At 41.4% G+C, this 27,436-nt stretch overlaps 1 protein-coding gene across 2 annotated transcripts; it reads right to left on the reverse strand.

The window, feature by feature from the left end:
- Positions 1–647: 647 nt before the first annotated feature.
- mgmt (O-6-methylguanine-DNA methyltransferase) lies at positions 648–20,745 on the reverse strand. Of its 2 annotated transcripts, none has more exons than XM_035173215.2 (5): positions 20,636–20,745; positions 17,895–18,040; positions 8,903–9,063; positions 4,349–4,488; positions 648–1,440 (listed from the first exon to the last, which is right to left on the reverse strand). In XM_035173215.2, exons 1-5 carry the CDS (start codon positions 20,681–20,683, stop codon positions 1,312–1,314), a joined length of 624 nt encoding a protein of 207 aa, XP_035029106.1. In that variant the 5' UTR covers positions 20,684–20,745; the 3' UTR covers positions 648–1,311. The 2 variants fall into 2 exon arrangements, with proteins under 2 accessions (XP_035029106.1, XP_035029105.1); XM_035173214.2 differs by having other exon boundaries at positions 17,895–18,043.
- Positions 20,746–27,436: the final 6,691 nt, after the last annotated feature.

Here is a 27,436-nt window from a genome sequence, read left to right on the forward strand (position 1 = left end):
TGTATTCAGCGAGTGGGCCACTTGAATTGGTTCGGTAAAGGTTAGAGCCGGGGTTATTTTTGGAGGGCGGATTATTAGGCTACCTGGGCTGAACAGAGGAGGAATAACTATGGGCAAGTAAGGGTCACTCTGGAGCTGCACTCGACAGTGAGGAGAATGGAGAATTTAGGGGGAAGAAAAAACTAAACTGTCAATTTACACCAGATAATTGTGAGAAAATGAAGAACATGAAAAAACAGGACACACTCAATTAAAGTGAGTGATTTTTCTAAACACACGCTCCCACTGCTGACCTCTCCATATGGTCTCTTTAGGAACGAATAATTTATCCCAGAGGGATTTTTTTTTTTTAAAGCATCTGTGATGGAAATAACATAACATAATAAACATTTAAGTTACAGATTTAATGTGCAGGATGAATTCAAGGTTGAAATGTTGATTTCTGTTTCCCGTTCTGTACTGCCCTCTAATGGAAAACACCACTCAGAAATAAAAGAAGGAGCTCTGACATCCAGAGCTGCAGCGGGGAGAGAGAGAGAGAGAGAGAAGACATACAGCATAATTAATTATGAGCGGAAGTGAGGGAACGCTACATGAAATCAATTTTTAAATTAAATACAATTAAAATGATGAAAAGCCAAGATTTGTCATTTTGAGATGTATTTATTTAAGCATGTCTGTTGTATCACAAGCACAGTATATAATGCATAGAAGACATCTCTTCTCTAGGTGGTTTATAAGGCGAGAGCAAACAATGAGATCTAAATGAAGACAAAACAAATGCCTCACTACAAAGCTTTGTAGCAGTAAAATTCAGAGCCTTTATCACTGGATGTTGAACAAAGCATTCACTTGGCAGGAAATTAAAAAACCAACGAGAGGTACAAAGACTAATTCTGCTTAGGAAAAAAAAAAACAACAACAACAACAATGCAAGAGACATATTTTTAAGGGAATAATAATTCTTTAGAAAAACCATTCCAGCACTATCTGGCAAACGGCAACAGAGACCCACGGGAGCATATGTTTGTAATTCCTACTGTTCTCTGTTTAAGTTATTTTTGTACATTCTAATTCTGCAACAACTCTGTATCACATTAACAATGCAGCATCTCTATTCTTAGATTTAAAAAAAAGGAGTATAAAATGAATATTTACAAGAAGCTCCAGTTGTTCCATAGTGTGTGCCAAGCACGCTAAACTTTATGGCCCTGTTTTGTGTTCGTAAAAAAAAAAAATACTGGCCTTGTGTGAGAGCGTGTGTGTGTGTGTGTGTGTGGACTGAATGAAGGACAGTTGGCCTGTCATGCTTTAGCCTTCCCCTCTCTGCCTCTCATGGGTGAGCAGCCATTGTTTGAGATGGTCGCCCTTGCCGCTCATGTACGGCCCACTCTGTCCACTGCTCGAAATGACTCTGTGGCAGGGAATGAGGAGAGGAACCTGGCACACGCACAAACAGACAGGGAGAGGAATTCAACTTGGAGGAAATAAACATGTGCAACTTTAGCAAATATTATGCAAGAACGTTTTCGGACACACTTTCAAAATGTTTGATTTTGCTTTTATTATAACAACCATTTTCCAATTTATGCAATTGTTTCAGAATGCAAAAAGCTTTTTTTAGTATATACACATTTAAATATGTTATGATGCCTCAGTAGAAAAATAAAAATAGAATAAAATATTATTGGAACTCTAAAAATCAACTGCCGTCTTATTCTCTGGTTGACGTTTATTGTCACTGCACCACAGCAGCTGGAGATGCTGGCAGCAGATACACACACGTATGACAATATCTCTGATTTATCACATAAACGATGTGACTTAAAAGTAACTAACATGCAGAAAATATGAATCTGCACTTTTTTCTTTGCTTTTTATGTTCATGCGCTGCATGAAAACAAAGTGCCACACCAGAGGTGTCTAGTTTGATCCTGCACAAATCCACATTCAGGGTGATGGCTCAGTCTTTGGGTATAAATGTTTTTTACTCTTTAATAGTGTAAAGCAAAGAAGCAATCAAAAATTAATGGGCAAAAACACCAGCAGGATGAATATTCAATCGAGAGGGTGTCAACATTAAGATCTGATAACCCTGTGATCATTAAAAAGAGGAAGTCGGTGGAGCGTTTACTCTTGTTGCAGACGAATGCCAGGGGGGTCCCGAGTTCTTTGTAAACTAAATGGCTGGAGAAAGATTAAACAAGCAAGCCTAAAACACTTCGATCATTGTGAATCCAGAACAAGGAGAGTGGCAACGGTTGGAAAGAATCACAGCAAATACTTCTTGTAAAATTTTCTTAATGTTTCCCTCATTTTGTTCCTGTGCATTGTGACGATATTTCTCCAATTTAAATGAGTTATCCTGACTCGATGGCTGCACCTCCAGCCTTTTAGAGAAAAAAGTTGGGGCGTGCAGTGTGTTTCAGTTCAAATCCATCATTAAACCCGCTCCCATATCAACAGCAATAAAACTTTCCGAGCCCCAGATTAACCTTGCAGACAGAGAAATACTGCTCCAGTATTCGAATCAATACTGTTCCCCGGGTTTGGAGGGAGAGCTGGGTACCCTCAAGGCCTTCGGATCTGCCTCTTCACTTGGGGGGAAAAGAGCACTACACCAGGCTTATCAATACTCAAATCCTGGTGAAGAAGAAGTGCCACAGAGAGGAGAGGATCGATTGAACACACTGAGCTTTTCACAGCTGAAGCCCGAACGGAGCAGCGCTTCTGACAAGTAATTGACACTGACAATCTGACTCTGGATCTGTATCAGGAGCTGAGGGCTCAGGCTCCCAGCCTCCCTGACGAAAGGAAAGAAATGTCTGTAAAACACAAGACTGAGAAGTATTCGACAGCCATCCAGAAGCAATGCCAATGGCTAACGTAATGCATAAAGTAGGTAGAGAAACTAGTGTGAAAAACATGCAGAAAATTGCTATTTTTCTGGTTTGTCTGTATCTACTCTGTGTTATAAACCCGCTTTGTCATTATAAATTACTTCCCTTCTTTAATCGCAAAAGCGGTGTCGGAGGGGAAACACAGGGCTGAGTGTGAGGTTGTACACAAGATATTTCACTGCACATATGAGAGAGAACATCTCACTGGCTGCATTTCTGTACAAGAAGACTCCTCTGCCTCACAGAGCACACCGGTGGTGCCCACAGCACTACATGGGCAGAGCTAAACGGGCTTTGATCAAAGGGTTTGATCAAAAGAAGACACACCACTTGCCCTCTAGCCCTCCATTTTGTACACAGTGGATTCACGGGCAAAATGATGCGGGCCAGGTTTCCTGCAAGAATCGGAGATTTGCAGTGAACATCTACAGTAAAGACTTTGAGAGGACGGGAACAAAAGGTGTGGGCTTAAAATCGCGCTGGAGGTAGAGTTTTACTTCTCAGCGGGAGGCGGCTGTTTCGTCATCGCACGTATTCGAACACCTACACTTCACAACACATGTAATGCACCAAGGAGGACTCTTAAAAACGCATTTTAATGGGAAATGTCAGTGGTAAACACAACTTGTCTTTTGCAATTAGTGCCTCTCTTTTATATATTATCATGTTTTTTATGTAGTTTCAATGTTGAGTAATTATTTGATGACAGAAAGTATAGATTTCATAACTATTTATTTGTTTCTGTGCTTGTTTATTTATATATTAGTGTATTTGTTCAATTAACCATTTTGAAAACTTATATGAATTTAAAGCAGAAAATATTTGACATAAAACATTTAAATCTATAACAACTTGTGCGTCTTGCTCGCAGATGATCAAAATTACATTTAAAATTTACATCGCAGGAATATTTCATATGAGCCGTAACTGACGACTATTTTCATACTCAATTAACTGTTAGGTTTATAAAACATAAAAAAATTGTTTAAAAAAAATACCTATCAGTTTCGAAGGTGATAATCTGAAACGTTCTTCTTTTTATCACCAACAAATTGAAATCAAAAGATTCTGTTTACTTGCATAAAACAGAGAAAAGCAGCAAATCCTCACATTTTTGAGTACTTGCTCATATTATTAATATAAAAAATACCAGTAGATTAATTTTCAGCCATTCATTAAATTGTTGGAGCTCCATGTTTAATACTGTAGGTGAGTCATTCATGGTGTCTCCTGTGCGTCTTATTAAATTCCTTATTTATTATGCATATTAAATTACTAATTAACTTCTGACTATAGGCAGCTCCACTGTTTGTCCACTAATGCACACAACCCATAAAGATGCAGTAACCATTAAAATCAAATTAAACTAAAACATAATCACTCTCCCTGTCCAACATAAGGCAAGTACGTAACAGAGAAGCCTGTCAATCAATGTCAAGCACACTCACCGGGTTCCTCCTCATGGCCCCTCCCACCGCTCGCACCGCTCTGGGGTTTCCCGCCATCTCGGCGAGGCGTTTGTACGAGACTGTCTCTCCAAACTTCACATCCCTCTGAAGTACGTGCAGCACGCGGCTGGTGAACGCGTCTTCCCCACAAAGCAGAGGACAGAGGGGAAGAGCGGGAGACAGGAGGAGAGAAGAGAAAAGGCGAGAGCCCCTGGTTTAATCAAACGGAGACGGCTGACTGACAAGAGTTTAGTGCGAGGTGGATTATACACGTCTGAAATAAACAGTGTTTTGACTTTAAATCAAAAAGTTTGACACATCTCTACATTTTGATCCACTTCATAATTTTCCATTATGCACAAACACGTGTTTGAGGTGCAGGGCTTCTTCAGAGGTGATCTGCACGAGTGCCGTTTTTTCTTCTTTACAATACTCATTAAACAACCAAATGCACCCAAGTCCCTCCGGTTGACCTCGGAACCAGTATTAGCATGCTACAGAAGCTGATGTGAGAAAATTATTTCTATGGCAGAAAAATCTAGGTTATGCTTTGAAAAGGTCACAGCTAAAATTAAAAAAGTTCGCTCCTTCATTTAAAAGGATTAAGAGAGGCCAAAAAGACTGCAAATCTGCTCCAGATTTTTAATAATAATAATTTGAATGTTGCACACCATTTGTGGCAGTGGGATGACTTTGAGGTTAATCAGACCAATTTGTCCTTTTAATTGCTTTCTATTCAGAGTAGATTCATTATATCATCTTCACTTAAATGGCAGAATTCTTCAAATCATCCGCAGCTTAACCGACCACATTAACGGCTTTGATTTCATTAGCACTTTAGCACTAGCATTATCTTTTTTTTCTGGATTACCAGGCAGTGACTGAGAGGCATGTTTGTTCTGTCTCTGATTGCTAAAGAAAAGGGGAAAAGTGTTTGAAGCATCTCGAAACCTTAAGACACCGATGCACCGAGCTCATGTAGCGAGCGAACAACATCCTTTTTTTTTTTTTTTTAAGCACAGAGAGCAAGATGAGGAACAATAGTCTCGTTATCAAGAGGGGTGAATTTCTTCCAGTATATACATGTACTCAGTCATGAAAATTCAATTAGTGATCTCCCATTCTCTCTCATTTATATGGTCTAAGAGAGCACATGACAAGTGATCTATGAGAAATCCCTCTAAATTGGCATTGTGTGAAAACATGTCACACCCCTGTCTCTCTTCTACAGAGTGAACATCCTTTGCTCCCCAGGCTCCCTCGCTACCTTATAGTCACTCTCCGCTACACAAAGCCACGCGAACAAGGCAATTTGCCTAAACTGGGGGGAATAAGTGTAAAACCTAAAGGGGATACATTTGATTGATGCACACCCATGTGAGTTCTTTGTCTTGAACAGGGCCCGTAGGTACTGTTTAATAATTTTTCAGGTAATAATCACGCTGTCAACGAGATGACGGGCTCTTACGCAGACAGACTTAATGTTATGAGGAGATAAGATACACCCCTGAAATTTCTTTTATGCATTATTCACCCTCATAAAGCCCTGATTTGGCCACATGATGTGCAGCGGTACACATTGATATCGCTTTGTCACGGGTGGGTTGGCGACAACTTGCCCAGACGATGGCTGAAGACAAATCCCCGCTGATGGGAACGTTATTGACAAACAACCAGAGTCGGTGTCACGCCAGCAGACCGAGCAACAAGCTGCGGTGCTGTTTGCACCTTCTACAAATCCCGAGCAGCCGTTTCTCCTGGAAGATTTCACATCTCCAACAGTTCTGGACAAATCAAGTGTCTGCGCTTTCATCTGCCGGCGCAGAGGTTAAAGAACTTTGCCCTCATCAGCGTTAGTGACAGAGACTTCATGTGGGTCACTCGAGGTGACCAGCAATGATTTGGAGAGCAGTCCCCGAGCCCCATACTTCATAAAGAGCCTAATATGGTGTGTCTGGGGTCAGGACCCTCTTTAGATCGGGGTGCAGTGATGTCAATTGTTTAAATAAAAGTTGAGAGGAACCACTTACATGTTTACAGACATCCCATAATTGTGTCACAGACCATTACCTACCAGGCAGCCAGGTGATTGGGCCACTGCAGCGGCAGAGACAGATTGACCCGGAGTAAAATCGACCGGTTCTAGTGATTATGAAATATTGACATGTATGATGGATTTGCTCATAATTTTGTATATGAGGGCAATTTGAGAGAGAGAGAGAGAGAGAGAAAAAAAACTGTGAACTGAATTCCATCAGCCCTGCTAATGATAGATTTGGAGAGATGACTTCCAGCTGACAGTCACCTCATACATGGCTGTGAGAATAAAAAGACAATAGTGGAAATACAGCTACCTCATTATCCTTTGTGTCTAATGGGAGGGAAGACTTTGACTCCCAGTCAAAGTGTCTCTTGAGTCTTGAGGGATCCATACTTTTGAAGGCTGACGGGGTGCTGATGATTCTCTGATTATTCGATATTCTGAAAACGTTCATTTCCCTAATTCCTCTCCACATCACAGGGGCGAGTCCTGGTGAGTGTCTCATCTCGCCCTGTGCTGTGCACAGGGGGAGGTTCAGGCTCCTGCAGGAACACAGTCATTTGGGCTTTGAAGAGCGCCCTTCCCCCCCTTTGCCTGGCCCCCTCCCCGCACATTCCCTGTGCCGCTTACCGAGACTAAGATCCTCTCGTCTGTTACATATGGATGTATAATTAATGAGATAAGAATATGCATCGTTTTAAGAACTCACGATGGTGTCTGTGTTTTTCTGAAGGGGGGGTTAACGTGAGTGCACGCACACGCACACACACACAAACATACACATGTTCACGGAGCACGACACTCGCCATCCCTCTACCCCTGTCGACCAAACTTGCGTGTGATGTCGCGCATGACAATCAGTCAGACAGTATAGAAAACTGCAACTCGCGTCTCCTTTCATGTCACCTCTGTTGCTCAGGTATATTGTGACAGCTAATATGAAAAGTGGCTTGTTTTGTCAGAAATGTGTAAATAAACATGGCAACACTTCAAGTGAAGGTCACAACTCAATATAACATGACAAGTGCTGCGAGAGCGCTGTCGCGTTCAGCTTCTCCCACAAGATAACTGAGCAAACAAAAGTTGGTTGTCACAGATTGTAATGACCTGATTAAACTTGTATTTTGTTCCCAGGCAAGTGGCGGCGGCGGAGACTAGATCGAGTAGGAATTTGTACAGAAAAAAAAGAAGCTAATCCTTAATATTTGTGAATCAACAAGCAAAAAAATAAATAAAAAACCTCTATTTTCCTCTCTCAAAAGACAAATACTCTTGATGCTCACATTTAACATTTTTATACTGGCATGGCCTATGGTTCTGACTACTGAGAGCAATCGAAGCCTAAACCCTGTATTTACTGAGCCCCAAAACAACAGGCGAGGGAGAGAGGTGGAACACAGCACAATCACCTATTCAGATCAGGTACTAATGAAGAATTCCATCTATCCTGAAATTTAATTAAAACCCCAAAGACTTCAGATGAGATGCGATTTGAAAGAGCCTGGGGCTGGTACACAAGCACTTGGTGGCGAAGGGAATCACACTGAAAGTTGATATCGTAATTGGTCCTGATGTATTTCTGCATTGCCTTTGCGGGAGCGTGGGACTCATAGCTGTATACAGGGTCTCGATGGAGTACCTGCTCATTGAAAATGCCATCACTCAAGCACTGCAGATCTGCATGAAATTAGAGAGCAGCTAAGGCCTGATTGCAGAGGAAGAGAAGCACAATTGTTAAATGCATATATTAGAGTTATTTTCTTTCCCGTGTAGGTGTGCTTCTGACTTTAAATGAGCACTCGTGAAAAATCTTTAAGTTAAGATGCGATGAACATCTCGGCGTGACAAAGAAACTGCCTGGAATTGTTTGGGAAACGGCACAAGCGTGATAAGTTTATGATTTGAAAAAATAGAAAAAAAGTTGTCGGGCTGCGAGTATTGTTTGTCTCCCGAAAAAAAACAAAAAAACTGGAGGGATAATTAAATCCTCGTTTCTTTCCTCAGCGCCCTCAATCACTCACTCCGCAGCCACAGCTTCCAGTTGAAAGGACACTAATTGTCCATTTTTGGGGTGCTTTCATTTTACTCGCCCTAGGTGACTGGTCAAGCCAACAATAAGCTCATTCAAACTTTACCACCATTCACATGTTCTCATTAGAAAAAAAAAGAGCTTCCTGTCTGAAAATGTCAAGAGTGGAATTCGATCAGTTTCAAAGAATGTGCCAAGAATCATGGAAAAGCTTGCCAAGACTAACACGCGTGGTAAGAGCTGCCACAGATTACTGAACCAAGTTACAGCTCTGTGTTCTGTTCTCTCTCCTTCTCTCACCCACTCACTCGCTTTCCCTCTCACTCTCGCTCTCCCTCCCTCGCTCTCTCTCCCTCTCTCTCTCTCAGCCATAAAATACTTCATTATAACACAGTGAGCCAGTGAGTGTAAGTGATGTAACTGACAATTAAGAGTGAAAGCCTGATCCCAGTCATGGCTCTGCAAATATTTATCCATGACAGACCTCCTTGCAGGGCGGGGTGGTGAAAGGCAGGGAGCGGGAGTCTCCCAGTGGTCTGCGGCTCACTGAAGTACGCCTGGAGCCATTCAACGCAGCGCTGCAACTCGGGGCTCGTTTCTGCCGGGCTATCGTTGACCACACAGCTCAGGGGGGCCCCGTCGCTCCTGTGAGGGATATAAGGCAGGATGGGGAGGTGAGGTGGGGATCAGAGGAGCAATCATAATACCCGATTCTTGGTTGAACAGCGCTAAAATGTGCCACGAGAGTGTAATAACACGCCACGGGTGACACAGATGCAAGATGACATAATTTGCTGAGTGAAACAAAAGTTGTTAATCAAGACGTGCTTAAAATCTAAAGTTACGCACTTTGGCTTCGCTCCTGTCACTCAGTGGTGACAAATGCAAGAGCTATGAAAGACAGAAAGAAGTTCAAGAAAATAGACACTAATCCAGACATTTTTTTTACAGTAGATATGTATATATATACCAAGTGCAGCGTGATAGAATATGAAAGAAAACATTGTCGAGTCGTACGAACCAGCGCGAACACTTTATTTCAACCAACTTAAAACAAGCAGAACCAGTTCCTGGAAAAACAAGAGTGAGAGACTTTTCAAAAGTCTTGCAGCTGTTTCCAGAAAAGAAAAAAAAAGTTAAGAGCACAGCGTTAACAACAGTTTCAACTCTGCTTGAGTCTAGTTTATAGTTCATGACAAGAATAAATGGATTTTTTGGCCAGAGCGATGCTGGCCAGCAAAGCTCTGCACTTGGACGCGCATCTTAGCAAGAGTAGATGCTTGGAGGAATTTGCCGATGGTTGAGTTGGCATCACTTAACAGCTGAATTTCTCTCCGCTGCTGACCACCCCCCAGGTCAATGCAAGCAGACTGACCCATATTTGACACTTAAAGACCCAACAGGGAAGGTCTTCTCTTAGCATGTGCATTACTGCAAAGTGGACCTCAAGCTGTGTTGTGGATCTAAAGCAGGCCGCCAATTCCATTAACTGGTGTACAGGACTTATAAATAAATAATATCACCATTTAAGTGCCCCTTTTTCAAAATTGGCTTATCCTGTATGGTATTAATAATGGACATTTACTTTGTTAAACACACAGACCGTCTCTCTCTTGCCCGCCGTAACAACACGGCCCTGAAGTGTTTTTACACTTCTGCAGGTCACAGTTTGAGCAGCGTTTTATATTGGACATGTGAAGTTGAGGTTTACTGGAGTGTTATGACTGAGCAGGTCAGTTTTTCAGAGAGCCGCTCTGCCCGCTAGTTTGTAGCGGCACGATGGAAGTCTCCCGGGTGCCGTTTAACAGTGGGTGTAAATACAGTAAAAGGTGTAAATACTCTCATTTCTAAATAAACCCGCGCAGCAGTTTATAGTTGAGTGGTGAAAACTCGGAAACCCACTGGCGGGTCCTGCGCTGAGACCGGCTCAAACAATGGCCATGGCTCATGGCAATCTCTGTCGGCATGGGTGAGTGCCCAGCCAGCCCCTACTTGTCATTGTCTCTCCTTTTCCATCCCTCCCCTCCTCTTCCTCCCCCCCCTCTCTATTTCTCTATCCTCCCACTCCAGCTCTTTTGGCTCCCCACCACCGACACCCCGACACACACCCACCATCCCCCATCCCTCTTTCTCTCAGCAAGGATCTTCAGGCCACTGTTCCCTCTCTGCCCCCCCCTCCCCACTACCACCACCCCATCCCCTCCACCCCAATGCGCCTCCTCCCTCATCCTCCTCCCGCTACCCCCCCCCACACACACCCCCTCTTTCTCTCTGAGAGGATGTTCCAGCCGCTGCACACTGACAGCTCGGGGATATTGTGTGTGGAAATGTTCCTGTTGGACCCGCAGGCCCTTACAATCTACCGGACAAAGGCTAGAGCACCTTTGCTTAAGGCTTGGCACCTTTGACCTCCAGCTCACACTTCAGACTTGTCACCATGGCTAATTTTTCCCTCACCCCCCTCAGCCCCCGCCCCATATGGATGCGCCTGCTTTAAAGGTGTTTTGAGTGATACAACATTGACAGTAGTAAAAGTTAATGCAATGCAGTACATGTTATGGCCAGTAAACAACACCGAAATAAATAAATAAAAGTGGAACAACATCAGTCGAGCTGAAGTCTGTCACCTCTAGGTGCGATGGGGGATTGTTTTTAAAGAGCATGCAGGGCAGTGGAGATGTAGCTCCTGCACTGGCAACATTTCCAGTCGCTTCAGGCTTCAGTGAATCACAAATCAAGCAGCATCACATGATCTTCGCAGAGTCCAGACTGGCACATTAGAAAGTCTGCCCTTCAAATGAGAGATTAGAGATGTGTAATAAATGTGGAGCTAATTACAAAGAAACTCTCAGAGGAGGCACGATCTTTATATTGTCTTAAAGTAACTGCCATCCCCTGTATAAAATCTAAGAATTATAATTAGCAGAGACTATAAACATGATTTTAATAACAATGTGGAACAAGAGGTTTTAAGTTTGAATAAACAATTTCTTTATTCTTTATTTTTCTTTGACTGGTTAAAAATCATACGTTCTTTTTTCCATGTCCTTCAGACGTTCATCACGTTTCATCACAAGTAAGGAAATAAGAAACTAATTTCAAAGTAGCCAGGACCTGCTGCACTAAAAAGAATATTTCCCTTGATAGAAGATTGTGATTTGAGAAAATTTCTAATATTGTGCTCCTGTCACAATCAATTTCCAATTACCATAAATCATTGCAGCGTAAAGTGGGAGTCATTTGGAGTCCTACTTATTTTCCAACTCTAATATAAAGAATGAATTGAGCATTTATATAACGTTGGAGGTTATTTCATTCAACCTGGAAGAAACAATCAAAGGAGACAAAGGGGGAAAAAAAGGAAGAGCTGACATTAAATTTGTCAATTTTCTTTAACATATTGTGTATCTGTGCTTGCACAAGACTTCAGTGAGACTTTTTCTATCAGCTGCAGTCGTAAGAATGGAACAGGTTAACCACAGGATCTAATTGAAAGGAATCTGGCGAAGGGTGTAATGGTATATTGCACAAAAAGGGGGAAAAACTCAGAACTCATGCCTCCATCCTGTGAAGCGTGATGGCGCTCATCCTGACTCGATCGGCTGTCACTTTTGACACAGCCTGCCAGAGTTCTCCTTCACCGATCATGGGTAACATGGCGGGTCAGAGGATGAAATAGAAAAGGCCAAGAGCAGTCCAATATTTTCCTCAGCCTTATAGCTCCAGATACTTAACTCGCAGACGTCAAAGACTCAAGAGAGCATGAAAAAAGCCTAAAATGACTGTCTAAAAAGGGAAAAAAATACAGCATGTCTCTATGAATGTCAAGATCCTGATGGTCTCTGAGCCAAAGGCTGTGATACAATTGTAAGCCACTTGCTCAATGCAGCTTGTTCAACCGTTTGAAGATCATTCAGATGCCTATCTAGCTACTGCAGCAGTAAAGTCGAGAGCTTTCCGAGTGGTAAGCTGTAAGGAATGCTTCTCATTTTGTTGTGGGGCGCACGTTTTTGTGCTCTGCAGTTTCAAAATAAAAACAACTGGGCCGTATAAACTGCTCTCCAGATATCCAACAACTCTTATTAGTGAATGTCCACCGAAGAGGCCACAACACTCACTCCGATACATAAAGGTGGTGGTAAAACACAGTACAGGAGGCAACAAAGCACACAACAATTAGGTCTTCTCCCAACTGGCTAGCCACAGGAGTCAGTGAAGGCATGTATTACTAGAGCCTTAACTCTTACTCCATTATGTAGTGTATCCACACCCCGACGCAGCAATGTTTATCTACAACAGACTACTGAGCAGTTTCAAATAGCGTTTTTAGCCTCTATTCTCAAGTGCCACAGTAAGAGATTCCAATTACCCGAATGGTAAGGAGCCAGTGAGGGAGGCACAAAGTACATTAGGGATCCCCTGTAACTGCAGGGACCTTTTAGAGCCTCAACTGAAGAGGGCCGAGAGACTGGGGGGACAGTGACCCTGCATGGATAGCCTCTGTCAAAATTTGACCACGTCAAGCACAAAGGCATTATGGGAATCCAGTGTCACCAAGTCCTAATTACTGTCTGTGTTCAGAGCAAATTACTGCCTTGTTCCTCTGATTAGCGAGGAGGCTAATCTTCACCTGTGTACGCCAGCACTGCTGAGGGCCCTTGAGTGTTAGCGCTTCGTCTTCTGTAATTTATTTTTAAATCAGTGCCCGCTCCCAGGAGTTTTGAGTGTTTTGTTGTGAACCGCTTACCATGATCCCCACCACCGCCCCCTCACCCCTAAATCCTTGACTAAATCCTTGTTTGGTGCCGCAGGAAGATAAGCAAGAACAACACTTGGGCATAATTGACTCGTACTCCCCTCCAAGATGTCAGAGCAGAATCATCTCTCTGCATATTGCGTTAGTATGTCACACACTGTACACTTCTGCATGTTGCAGATATAGAATCCAATCAAGTTCTAAAACAAACTAGCACAACCCTCGTGCTTGAAAAACTTCCCGGTCGACAGCAGGGAGGGAGGGAAAAAAAAAAATTTAAAACAACAACAACAGAAAAAAAAGAAAGTGCAGGAGCTGCTTTTGGCTGCAGCTCGACAGTGAGAGCTAACTCTCGCTCGGCTCCTGTCCTGACCCTGGAGGGTCTGCTTTGGAAACCACAACATTTGCAGATTTTCATCTGAGTGAATGTCAGTGTCTCGTCTACATGGGCGGTTTACAGGTAGTGTGTTACACAGGTGTTGGTTTACACAGGAAATGGCACATGCAGGCTGATTGGGATGGTCCCGAGAGACGGAGGCATAAACATAGAGCACAGATGGGTCCAAGGGCCAGTGGGAGCAGCACCTTAATGAATACGCAGCTGAGTACTACACTTCACAACATGCAAAACAATATTCTAAGGCCGCAGTAAAAAATAGAACAAAAATCATCTGAATATCATTACACAATGAATTATTCATACCATTTCTAAAGGGACTACGTCAAAACGTCTCTCCCTGCCTTATTGATGATTTCATTCAATATCTCAGCAGAGCACCGTTTGTATGACAAAGCATTTTAGTTACAAATGCAAGCAGTTTCTTAAGCACACGGTTGTGTCTATATATCTGGAAAAACAATCATTTAAATTGATTAAAATTACATGTTAGACTAAATATAAACACACCCACTGAGCGAGAACGGCTGAGAGACGGAGAGGAAGACAGAGGGAAATTATAATGGTGGAAAAAAAAAAAGTTGTTGTTTCCTGGTGTGTGAGCACATCATGTAAACAGGCCCCAAACAGGGAACACATTTACCATTCCGCTATTCAGTGTGAACCAGGACATTGATTCACAACACTACACAAGTGTGAGAAAAACGATAAATGCATCACCTCAGATATTTCACACCAGCGCTGGTAGTAGTGTGTAAAAGCTGTTGTGACAGCTTGGGTATTAGGGCTGGATATATGGAAAATGTCTGGCTGCTTATGAATGCCAGTGCGACTGGGGTGACAGGTTCGACACGAAAACACTCCACCTCAGAACAATTAGGCTGTTCTCAGGCCCCCATCCAGTGTTGTCGGTGATAATGGAAAGCTGTGAGGATAACTGGTGATAAATAGACTTTAACACCCTCCTCCTTAAGAGCAATGCAGTCCTGCAGTCCTCTCATATCCTTAACTAATCATGACCATGGCCAGCAAATTCATACAAAAGACTAATTACTGTTGTACTTCACTTCAGTCTCAAAGGCCTCTTATATAAGGACTTGGGGGTTCTCTTGCCTCCTTTCTCCTCTTGATGGGTATTTTTTTACAAGTAGGCCTCGTGCTAGACAAAAGCGTTTAAAAATTGGTGATTGCTTTCATCCGCTTTAATTACATTCAGAAATGGCATTTCTGCCACATAATACGCCCCTATTGTTTCAGAATTATCTGGCTTGAGGAGTCAAATCTACAATATTTGACGATGCTCCCGAGCTAAATCGCCTCTTGAAATTGAAATATGCAGCTGAAATACAAAATAAAACGCCATGCCTTGCTGCCGAGATACTGAAAGCTCCTTGGCTTTCTGCAGAATGCTATTATTATGCATATCCAGGTAGAAAGTTAATTAACCCAAAGCTTAAGCTAATTATGGTAGCAGAATGCTATCAACCAAACACTTTCAGTCAGACAGCTGTCCAGAATTTCATTTGCTAATCATTTGTCTTTTGCCGGAGCATATGGTACATTTCCCCGCTATCACAGCAACAACAAACAGATGAAAATCATTAACTAAAAACAATGTGCACTGTGAAAAATCAGACACAGATTTATAAGGCTTTGTGTCAGAGAAAAAAAGGGGGGATTTATGGCCTGGGAAATATAATGATAATTTTTGGTTTTAGCCACTTAGGATTTTAGGCAGCTCACGTGACTCGAGTGTGCTGGGAATTCAGATGCACAAATATATTGTTTATATTTATATGCAAATGAGACAGAATGCTTATCCGTGTAAAATTAATTACAATTTTCTATAGGAGCATATGCAAAGAGTCTGTTCTTAACAATTTTTAGCTTCTAGCACATTTTGGGCACGTTTTTTCTTTCTTTTTTCTCCCCACAACACAATATTTTTATGTTGTTAAAAGTAGAAATCCCTCTGCTCAGAATTAAATCAATTATTTTCCAAGAAATGCTGCATGCATTTTTTTTTTCTTTTCATAAAAACACATCTGGCTGTTAAAGGGTGATTGATATCAGCATTGCCTCGCGACATTATCAGGCAATAAAGGCTAGTCAGGTTCTAATGCAACATGTCATACACAGGCTCCTGTAGTACATTTCTATTGAGGACCTCACAAGCTAAATTGCTTTTTTCCTGCTCCCCCACATCTCAGCCAGCTTGACAGACAAATTGATCAAAGCATTGTAAAATAATATGCTCACAAAATGTCTTGGGGCAGGAGTCCAGCCCTTTTTTTCATTTTTCACCCTAATAAAAAAGTGCTCTATGATTTCCTCTGTATTATGTGTCTGTGCTCTGTATGAAGGAGGCGAGAAGCATCATATTTCAGATAATAGTAATCTCCTGTAAACAAAATGCGTATCATTTTTCTGTGAACGCTGAGGCCATGCTAAAAACTAAAGAGGGGGAAAGGCGGTTAACAGGGAGGCTGGTGCGTAGGGCCCCAACAGGGGTTGTTGAGATGTAATGAATTTGTTCATCTGATGGTGCCTTCAGGGCTGTCGTTAGACTGGCAGAGGAGGTTGATTTCAGGAAATGTTCCTAAGATCAGTTAGGAAGCAAAAGGGGCTTGAGACGTTTCTATTAGAAAGAGCTGACGGTCATGGTGCGTAAGCAATACTTCAAGGGCGTTTATGTAGCTATAATGGTGTTTATCAATAACTATCTATCAATGCCTCAAATGCTTTTGTTGCTGCTTCGGCTGTTCAACACCAACCAATAGTGAATTGTGAAAAACAAACACGGCCACACGAGCCTGTAAAGCTTTGGCTCGGTCACAAATATCTACTGCGGGTCTCATGTTACGTTATGCGTGGCATGGACGTTATCTATCTCCCTTATCCAAAATATGCTCTTAGAGATCATTTATCACACTGACTTCCTAAGCCTGTGCCACCCCACATCCAAAGCTGAAAAGAGCCTTGTTTAGTATGTCATAAATAAATCAATGGAAATGGCTGATCTGAACTATTACCGCTACAGGCAGGCTTTTGTGAGATCTACATGTAAAGCCAGTTGCAAAGATAAGCCTATATTTTGTCACTTTATCTCGCCTCCCTTAATGCCTGTTTACATTGCGTTGCTCCGTATATCTGAGGTGGCTCTAGTTCCCCTGTCCTACAACAATGACACTGTATTCAACTGGTTGTGATAAAAAATATCTAAACATCTGGTTCAGTAATTTCCCGCTCACACCTTCGAGAACGTACAGGCCACGATGTGATCGAGGCTTCATTTATGACCGACACCGCAAATGATATTAAACTGAGAAATGATCTAGTGATGCGAATCATTAAATTCATTTGCATATTCCTACTGAACCTGAACACACAAATTAAACCCTGTTCACGAGGAGACGGAAAAAGGTGCTTGCGCATGGTTACAGGACATCTTCCATAATCAAAATTCCATATTATTAATTTTCAGACTTCAACTCATTAACAACAAGTGGAATGTTTTTACTGCTTGATGAATTTTAGGAAATAGCAGACAGTCAGGGAGGAAACACATGTTGAGGTATAATATACAAGGTCATTAATGGGTTTACATAAATTAGAATTTGAACATACATTTTCAAAAGGATAACTTCCTATCCGGCTGCATTTGAAAATGGTTTAATTTCCCAAACCATTCAAGGTTATCAAATGCAAATCTGCGATACATGGATATTTAATTTCAATCTAATCAAAACTAATCTGAGATGTAGGATGTGGACCTGTAAAAATAAGGAATAAGTACTTATTAATGCCGGGTTTAATCAGTTTCAATCGCTTCAGTAAGACTGTCAGCATTCTAACAATTTTGAGGGATGGGCAGGGCATGAAATGCAATCACATATTACATTTCTGAGTGTCGCTTGACACTCAAGACTACTGCATTCAACTTTGAGGCAACATAAATAAACAGGAGGGAACAGTCCATGCTCCCCATGGCCTTTGCTGACCCTACAGACATCAGCTCTAATCAACTCCCTTGTGGGTAATAAACAAGTTATTTTTCTGAAATTTCAAATATACTGCAGGAAGAATCACAACCACATGCCATCAGAAATCTAATTTCCAGCCCAACTGTATTCTAGTGCCCCTCATATTTCTAGTGCCTGCTCATATTTGCCCAACTTTCTCCAGGATATTTCTTGTGGGATCTACAAAAATGCCCTGCTTCCAATGAGGAATGGTGGCACTCCATCACAGGAGTGGATTCTGTCTGCCTGTAAATTTCACACCTTTGTTTATCACGTCACCAGCCCGGCTGTTGTACAGTACCTTTCAGCAGGTGCGACATCCATTAGGATCTGGATGGTGTGCACACCATTCTCACATCCACTGACTTGGATCGTCCCCAGGGGGCTCAGCAATGAGATGGTCTTCTGAGTGCACTGGCTCTCCCTCTGCTTCTTCATCTCGCTGCCCTGCTAAGGAAGCACAAATTACACGGTGTTCATTGACATATTCATGTGGCAACTTTCACAATTTCCCACACACATTTGCATTGAATGATCTATTGGAAACCTAGCAGCCCACCAACGGATGATGACTTACATATTTGAACACCTAGCCTCCAAACAATGTCATGATGTGACTTGATCCCTACATTACTATCCAATATTTCTTTTGTGCATGGAAAAGAATACGCCTATCTAACCAATAAATCGCCCATTTTTTCCCCTCTTTCTGTTCTATATATCACATAAATGAGAAAAACAATGCAGTCTGTTCCCTTGTCTGGTGGGGGATTCCCAAGATAGCTCGACATTATTTTCAATCCGTCATTTTTGGTTGATGGCCGGGATGTTTTTCTAGCATTAAATTTGTTCCTTAGGGTGCAACTCCGATGGGATTCTGGTTTCCAGCCCTTAACAACAGCAAAAACGTGCAGCTTTTCTGACGACTGAGATGGATACTGGCAATAACCAGACAGCAGTTCCTTTTTTATTTTTACTTTGAGGGAAGGAGAGATGATTGACTATGTTATATGTGAGTTTTTGAGAGATGGGGGTTATAATAAATAAAGGTCACATTGATTGTAAGTTTCAACCGAGGAAACCTTTCCTTCATGGAACCTTGATCTGAAAAGTGTCCAAAGGGTACAAACACAATATCTCTCTTTTTTTATTATTTTTAATAGTGCTTGTAATCCACATTCATGAATTTTTTAACACATATGTTTGTACATTAATTGAGACATATGAAGAGCCACAACTAACCATTATTTTTCATTATTAATTAAGCTGCACATTGTTTTCATGATTAATCATTTAATTCTTTACTATAGGAAATATCACAAATAGTGAAAAATGTCAAACAGTTTCCCCAACTCCAAACTGATCTTTTTAAATATGCTGTTATGTACTATCAACATAACACATTCAGTTTAAAATTAGATGAAAAAGATTTAAGTATTAAATCCATAATTTGACAAGTTTTGCTTACAAAAGCTACACATTTGAAACAATACTCCAGCTCCAGTTTATTGACAGACTTCACAGTAATTCTTCCCTAATATTGATAATTTATGCCTAAAAGATTCTTGAGGCAAAACTTCCTGTGGTTATCCACATGAGGAAAACACCTCAGAAAGAAATTGACAATGTACTTCAACATGCAGCACTCATTAGACGCAGTCCTGGAGATTTGTTACACCTGAAACAATTAATCAGTTTACTAATCAACACATATATTTGCTTCTATTTTTTTTCGAGAGTTTATACTAAACATTTCCTTTTCCAAGCATCGCCAGCGTGAGGATTCACTCTTTGTCTCATGAGTAATTTTTAGGGGGATATCAACCCAAAATAAATATAACAAGTCATTTGTTTGTGATTTAAAGATATCATATTAAGCTTTAGGAAATTGTCCCGGACATGTCTGTATCAGCGTGCCTTTTTAAATAACAACCCAATAATTAAGAATAATTTTGTTAGAAAGATAAAACAACAAATAAAAATAAAAATGCTCCATTGAACAATGTGGTCTTGTGGACCCTTTTTTAATTTAAGAATGGATACACTTATTTTTAGATTAAACAAAGGGGTTGTGTGATAAAATGGTAGTCATGCATTTACAGTGTTTCATTTAGACTTTCAGTTGCTACCCCCCACCTCCACCACTTCTTCTTCTCTCTCCCTCACACACGCACACACACACACACCACATCTGTCATGGTGTGCGATCACAAATGCGTCTCCTTCAACTTTCTTGTTTCTAGTCTTGCAGCTCTCTCACTGTATTCATCGGGGGTTTGCCTGAACTGACAATAAAGGCGAGAAAATTTCTGAGCCAAACAATGGTACAGTGCACTTTGGATAAGCGCTCAACACACTGCCTGCCATTTAGCAAGCTGGTAATAGACTCATACGTGGAATAATGGACTTTGGCAATAATGGCCCCGGCTAATAGCCTCTGCACTGATTAAAAATAATGCCATCATGGTTTGTTTTGGTGCAGTTTCCCCGGTAAACTAGTGCAAAGTGTCTAGTTCAGGGCCCGAGCCGGCTCCTCTTCACGCTGAGGATCAACAAACAATAAGCAGCTCCTGCGTTGTTTAAAACACACAACAACAACAAAAAAACACAACACACACACACACTGGCAGCGGCCTCGTGCTCGTCAATCATGTGACTCGTTTCTCGTCAGACTAGTTCCTGGTCAAACCTGCGGGATTAATGGAGCAGGAAGCGCAGGTGTGGAGAGAAACGCAACATGTGTCATCGTCGTGTTGGGTTTTTTTTTTTTTACACGGAGGACATTTTAAGCCGAAGCGCAGACAAGCGTTGGTAAAAAACCCTTTGGAGCGTGTGAGTGTTTTGAAGCGAGTTAAAAACGAGTGTTAATGTTAAGAGTGTGGGTGAAAGTACGGAAACACACGACAGGGGGTTCGTGTCTGAAGGAGAACACCAACTTCCGCCTCGGGATTTTAACGCGGTTACGGGTCGTTTTTTAGTTTTTAGTTCAAGGTAACTGTAGTTAGAGGAACTTTAAAACCACATATTAGCTCTGTAGCTTACAACGAAGTCCTTCACATCACGTCTGTGTCCGTGCGATGCGCGTTTCATCTTCCAGCGAAAACAAACGTGACCGGAGTCTCTTCCTGTTTCCACACACACAGCGTGGTCGCGGCGGCCAATCGCGAGAGAGAAAAGTCCGCTCTCGCTCTGCCATTGGTCAGTAGAGAGTCTCCGCCCCGCCCCCTGTTGGGGACAGACCCTGAAGACTTGTCTCCTGGGTGTCATGTTGGGATGTGGGGTCCATCAGGGGGAGCTCCACCAAACACTGGTAAAGATGGGGATGTAGATATTTGTTTTATTTCATATTTCTACAACAGTCACAAAAAAATACAAGAATGCAGATTGTGATACATTTGTCCAATTCTGTATCTCCATGGTGACGACATCTCAGCGAAAGAGTCCCAGGCATAATGTTAGTGAATAAAAAAACCTAGTGACCCTAACATTTTATCAGCTAATACAGTCAGTGTGTTATTATGAGTCAGTGCACAATCCATTCATTAGAGTTGTTTGCAGTTTACAGGAGAGGGAGTTGCCTTGTTTTTGCCTGGAGCTGCCATAGATTCAGTTGAAGCCCATATTTCAGTCATTATGACCAAGTGTGTGGCCTCATTTGTATTGTTTAAAAGTATCTGTTGTCCTCTGCTGCTTTATTTTTATTTCTGCGGTGCCTTCAGCTCTCTGCATGCCTCCGTTTGGAATGTGTAGGCCGGCGTGGGCCTGTGGCCCACACCCCATCTCAGCGGTGAGGGTGGGAGAGGGGGAGAAAACGCCACCCCTGCAGAGACCATTTTGAAATCTGTGAGGATTTCCGTGCCATCTGGACCCGCTGCCAGTCTGCCCCAGATAGTAAGGGTTGGCAACGGTACCCGACGGTGCAATATGGCTCTCTCTTTAATGAACTACTAACTGTCCCCCGTTTTAATTGATGTGACATTTGAGCCATTTATCTCTGACATTTCAATGAAGAATGATTCTCAGCCTTGCCATTTACTTTTTTTGTGCTATTTTCTAAGAGTCATTTGCATTTTTCCGCTCTAAACCTGCTTTTTGTCTCTCATTAGCTAATTAGAGAGCAACATGCACAATTAATAAAAATGAACATAACCTAGTTTGATATAGGCTTGATGAGGGATAATCAGAAAATCACTGTTTTCTTAATATTCATCAAAAATGATGTGAAGGGCTACCTGTGGTAAAAGGTGACTTCGATAAAGCCGCGTAACCTTTACCCACATACCAACATGTAGCCTACAGTGTGGGACAACTTATGTTCCCAGCATGGGGAGAATCAAGCTCAATTAATCAGCATATGATTGCAGTAAGCAGCCCCCTCTGCTGGATCTTCTGAGCCATACTGTTTGAAATCATTTTAATGCTGCATTCGGTGGCCAGACAATTATCGAATGTGGCAGTCACATTGAATGTTTTTGTGTTTGCTTTATTACAAGTAGGAAAAAAAGTCTCACATGTGCAATTCTAAATGCATTTAAAGACGGCTTTTGCTTTTTAAAATGTTATTTTTTTGTGAATATTCATTTTAATCAGTGCTGGCACATCAAGGCTGTTTTGCACATTTTACATTTTGTTTGTACAGTCATATATATTTATACTGATGAGTGCAAATAATTTATTTTAAAAACAGGAAATAGTTTGGCCGTGCCGTGGTGAAATAAACACCCTGGAGTGCGTGTGAATGACATAACTCAGTATACTAAAGGGTCCAGGCTCATTGTTTTCCATACTGACACATATTTTCAATCTTTTTAAGATATCCTTTAAAAACACGGCACCACTGATGACGACTGTTCCTTTGATTGTGAGCAGCATCATTGCCAAGGTGTGGTGCCCTGTCTGTGCTGGCAGCCGGGCTGATATCTTTTGTTTGAGACTCAAAGAGCTCCTTTTCCTGTTTCAGTTTCCCTCATAATTTTTGTTTGTGTGAGGTGTTGATAGACTTATACGTTGCACAGCTTCCTTTTAGTGTACAGCGCCAGATGTTTGTGAGAATAACAACCCCAACCTTTTTTTGTCAGAATGACAGAATTGTTTATTAGCCGTTTTTGTCCGTCCGGTAATGCATGATTGTCACAGCTCAGTCATACACCGCCTGTCTGTGTCTTGCTCTCTTTTCCTGTGTTCGCAATCTCACTCTGGAGTTGGCGTGGGAGGAGTTGAAGTCATTTATGATATCAGATATTCTCCACGAGAGCAGGAAAGTCCTGACAGACTGAACAACCACCATCCTCTCACACAGTGCCGCGTGTGAGTGTGCATTTTAATCAGTAGAAATGGCTCTGTGGGCCTCACATTGCACATGGAGGAGGTCCGGGTGTTCTCAATGTGTATACCCAGTGTACAGTAGATATTATGTCTGTTTCTCCAAATCCAACCATGAAGGAGGCATGAAAAAAGCAACCTGTTATTTTGTTCTTTCTACTTTGGCACTTTGTTATTCCACTCCTCTCAAAAGAATTAGCCCGATCATCGTATGCCGCCGCCACAAAGACGTGACAAAATTTCGCTGTACCCTCTTGTGCCCACTTATTTAGTGCACCTCTGTGCCTCTGTCCCTCCATCTCTGATATGATGTGGCTTCTCTATTTTACTGTTGACATTGTGCTATGAATGTCTGAGCACTTTGCAAATGAAGAGGCTTGAACTCCTGACAGGCAGTGTCGCCGGCACCATGACACACTGGCCTGCACATGCTGTGCGGCATAATGATGACATTAGGATCCAGTGATAATATCAGGACGCACTTCAGATAAATGACTGATAAACCAGGGGTTGTGCCTCTCGTATTACACGCTTGACAGAGCAGCTAATCAGTGTCCAAGTGACTGCTATTACATAAATCATGAGCTCGACTTTGATGCATATTCGATCGGTGTTCCCTATTCATCACGTCATCTGGGGGAGACTCTCTGGATGACTGGCTGCCGGGCCAACACACATTTTAAGAGCACATTATGTTTTCATTAGAATTTGATATGATCCATTCCAGTGTTGATTTGATTTTGTGTGCTCGGGTCATTTGATAGGAAACTACCAAGGAGAGGGAGTGTATTGTTACACTGTGTAGGCTGTGTGAGGTGTCATTTCACTCTCGCCAGCCACATTTACAGTAAAGACGCTTGTTGATAAACAGCATTATTTATTCATATGGTGATGACATTTTAAATAAATTGTAAAAAATAAATATTTTAGCAATTTTATTAATTTGATATAATGCACAATCTTGGTAAATTCTGATTTCAGTATTAAAGAGCAGAGCGGTGCGTTATTGTTTTATTTAGCAGCAAAAATCAAAAGCATCCGGTGATGAAGTTGGAAGGGAGATGTGGGGTGTTGAAGTGAATCACCATGTATGTTTTATTCTCCAGTATTGGGGTCACAGGATGTGAAGGTGGGGGTGTTAATTTAATCCCCATTCTTACCCAGAGCATGGCCACACTCTCTAAGGAGCTTTATCTCTGACAACTGTGTCAAATTAGAGAGACCACGAGCCCCTCATAAAGAATATGTCTGTCAGACTACATTGTTCCTGGCCTCTGAAATATACGGCCGAGAGAGACAAAAATAGAAGATAACACCGTAGTCCCACAGTTGGACCTGAACATGATGAAATAATTTTCGAGCCATGTGATCCTGTCAGCGAGACGAACCACTAATAACACTGACGTCCACATATTACATTGTACCTATTGTGCTTTGCTATTCAGAGCTTTCAATAAGTATTGTTATATTGAAAAAAAGAAGCCAACGTGTTCAGGATGTGCTCCTAATATCTGTGTGGTCTAATTGTTTTTTTTTATTTTGCATGCTAATAAAATGCTTGAAAGAAAACTTTACTGGACATTAATTCATTGTAAATCAGCCCGTCTGTGTATAATTGATGGGAGTGTTACATTCCATTAGCCATGGTACATAACTCTAGGTCAGTCCAGTCTGATAAGTGCCCATCATTTATCTCCCTGGTATCATTGCTGTCCCACAGTCAAACATGTAAAACAACTCTTAATGTTCTCCCCAGTCCCCTATGGGTGTTTCTCCCTGTTATCATCATTGCCTCTATTCTAAGGGGACTTCCTCTGGAGACAACATTTTCATAGACCTTTGACCTAAACCATATTTTCCATTTGAATGGTCTGACTAGTGAATATTTACAAGCATGTTTAATGTATAATAGATCTCATCTGTGGGTATCAGGAGCCATTTTCTGCTCAGTCAGGTTACAGCGCCGGCCTTGGCCCCTGCGCTTGAGGTAATATTGACCCCTCCTAAAAAGAAAATGACCCGCGCCTCATTTAGGCCAAGTAGTATGCATACGTATTGTACAAGTCCTGAGGGCATACATGTTTATAACAAGGAAAGCTAGCGGTCTCGAATGTAAACATCTTAGCACTGTAATATTATTGTATCAGTAAAGTCCCAGAAGGTGGTAGATTTAATAATGTGGGTGGATTATATAAGAGAGAGAAATAAAGCAGTAATTTGAAATTGTTTGGGGACCTTTTGTGTCAATGGTTATGGAGGCTAAGGGACAATTCCATTCCCTCAGGCCACTGTTAAAAAGGCAATGACTTTTCTTGTACATGCACAGCATTTTGGAATCTACATGCATTACTAGCACCACAGGCTTTTATCATGTGATTAGTAATACATAATACATCTGATTCTATTATCATGCGTTGGGAAGAAAAAAAAAAGAAAAAAGAATTAAGGTGGCGAAAGGAAGAGGAACACGTTGATGATGAGTAACGTCTGCAGTGAAGTGCTTGAATATACATTTAATAGTGAAACAGATCTCGGTTTGCTTTCTCGGGTGCTTATACAACCACAGGGTTTTTAATCTCTTTCTTGCCGATGAAAGTCCCAGTAATTGCTATATTTCCCTTTTTGTTTCAAGGGCCTTTGATGATCCCTTGGCTTGCATCAGAGGGCAAAGTCATTAGTGGAGAAATGAGCTCAAGTGAAGAGAAAGAGATTGCAGGGCTCCCAGCATGATTGGAAACTTTGCCTCACATTGCATCCTAATTTGAATTCAATTTTCAATGTATATGTGACAGATAAGAACAATTAAAGAAAATATGTACTTAAGAAAAATTGGGGACTTTAACCCCTGAATTTAGCAAAAATAAGCTGTTTAAACAATCGACGACACACTATAATGTAGTATGGACTTTCTGGAAAATGCTATTTCTATGAGGACAGATTTTATATTATTATAATTGTGTAGTCGTTAATTATCTGTTTATATAGAACCATCCACTTACAGATTTCCACAGAAGGAATTATATATAAAGACGGCTTTATTTTGTGATAACAAAATATGTTTTCGTCTTTTTAAAGAAAATTATTTTTGCACACTTTTTATCCCTTTAGAATTTCTTTACTTGATTAAATAAATGGAAATTAATAAATAAAACATCCATGTAAGTTTTATTAAAAGACCCCATATCTGCTTATATCTGCATTTTACACACACACACACACACACACACACACACACACACACACACACACACACACACACACACACACACACACACACACACTTACATACGTATGTATATATATCACTGGCTAAATACAGAGGAGTTACATTTCACAGTGGCTTCACTGACAATATGTTCTATGTTATAATGCTGCAATCATCATCAAGTTGTTCAGGGAGCGAGTGGAGGGGTGGGTGTGTGGGGGTGGGTGGCGGTGCGGTGGCGGGGACATGTGAAATATGAAATCCTGTCAATCAAACTGCGGTATACAACACTCTGTTGCGGTTGGGTGACAGTGGTTCTTTCATGTAAATCACAGACATTAGAAATAAAAGACAGGCCTGTTGACTTGTTCCATGCTGGGAATCGGTGGCCCAGCATGTGTTGCTCTGTCTGTGCTTCACTCTCCTGTGGAACCACTGTCCCCTGGGTCCTCGCACTGCTCCCTGGGGTGCACTGCATATAATTACCCACAATCCACCCTGAAACAGCTCTCATTTACAGTAATCAACAGTCTGCACTTCAAAGGATTCATGTGGCATCAGACACCGAGAGCCAGCGTGTTATTACAAATTATTATTATTGCCTCAGCGTTACCTATACATACTGAAGCTGATGACTATGTTAACTAAGGAGGCTGCGAGATTCCTGCATGTTTTTCCTTTTTCTTTTCGGTCCATTAAGGGCTGATGAGGGCAGAGATGATATTCTATATGCTGTTAACAACTTCAAAAGCAGCCTTAGTTCAATATAAGGTCTGAACAACAGCATCAGACGTCTAATAATATACAGGAGGGCGTGAGGAGAAATGGGGGGGGTGGGCTTCATCAAGGGTTTAAATTTACATGACTAACGAATTCATAGTGCAAGTAAGAAATGCAAGATCATTTGATCATTTGGCAGACGTGATGGTGGTCTGTGTGATAATGGTCATTATCATAAACTGGAGCCATCATTAGGCTTGATTTCAGATAATGGTCAGTGTGGAAACCATTTTATACAAAGAAAAGCCTCCCCCCATTAAAGACATATTAAGTGAATTAACTCACATCATGAGTAGGAATCTACTGTGTGGCATTGCCTGGAACATAATGTGCTTATAATGTGAAGTGATTTCTCCTGACTGGAGACAAGTCAGCCACTTTACATCCATGATAATTTGCTCTCACCCTGCAGCATTCAGCCCTTTACTGACAAAAATATTACATTTTTTTAAGTTAAATAAATGAATTGAAATCATATTATAACATCTATGAGGTGTAAACTTTTAATATGTTGGTTTGTAAAATAATCACAAAAT

This window comes from Hippoglossus stenolepis, chromosome 12 (assembly GCF_022539355.2).
Source record: "Hippoglossus stenolepis isolate QCI-W04-F060 chromosome 12, HSTE1.2, whole genome shotgun sequence".
NCBI classification, from domain to species: Eukaryota; Metazoa; Chordata; class Actinopteri; order Pleuronectiformes; family Pleuronectidae; genus Hippoglossus; species Hippoglossus stenolepis.

Bases quoted from the DNA above. Each gene is read 5' to 3' on its own strand.
- mgmt (XM_035173214.2), bottom strand. From the start codon at position 20,683: ATGAAACGCGCATCGCACGGACACAGACGTGATGTGAAGGACTTCGTT. The intron at 9,064-17,894 runs GTACTGTACAAC...TATCCCTCACAG, and splicing joins GATGTCGCACCTGCTGAAAG to GAGCGACGGGGCCCCCCTGA. The intron at 1,441-4,348 runs GTGAGTGTGCTT...TGCGTGTGCCAG, and splicing joins GGGCCATGAGGAGGAACCCG to GTTCCTCTCCTCATTCCCTG.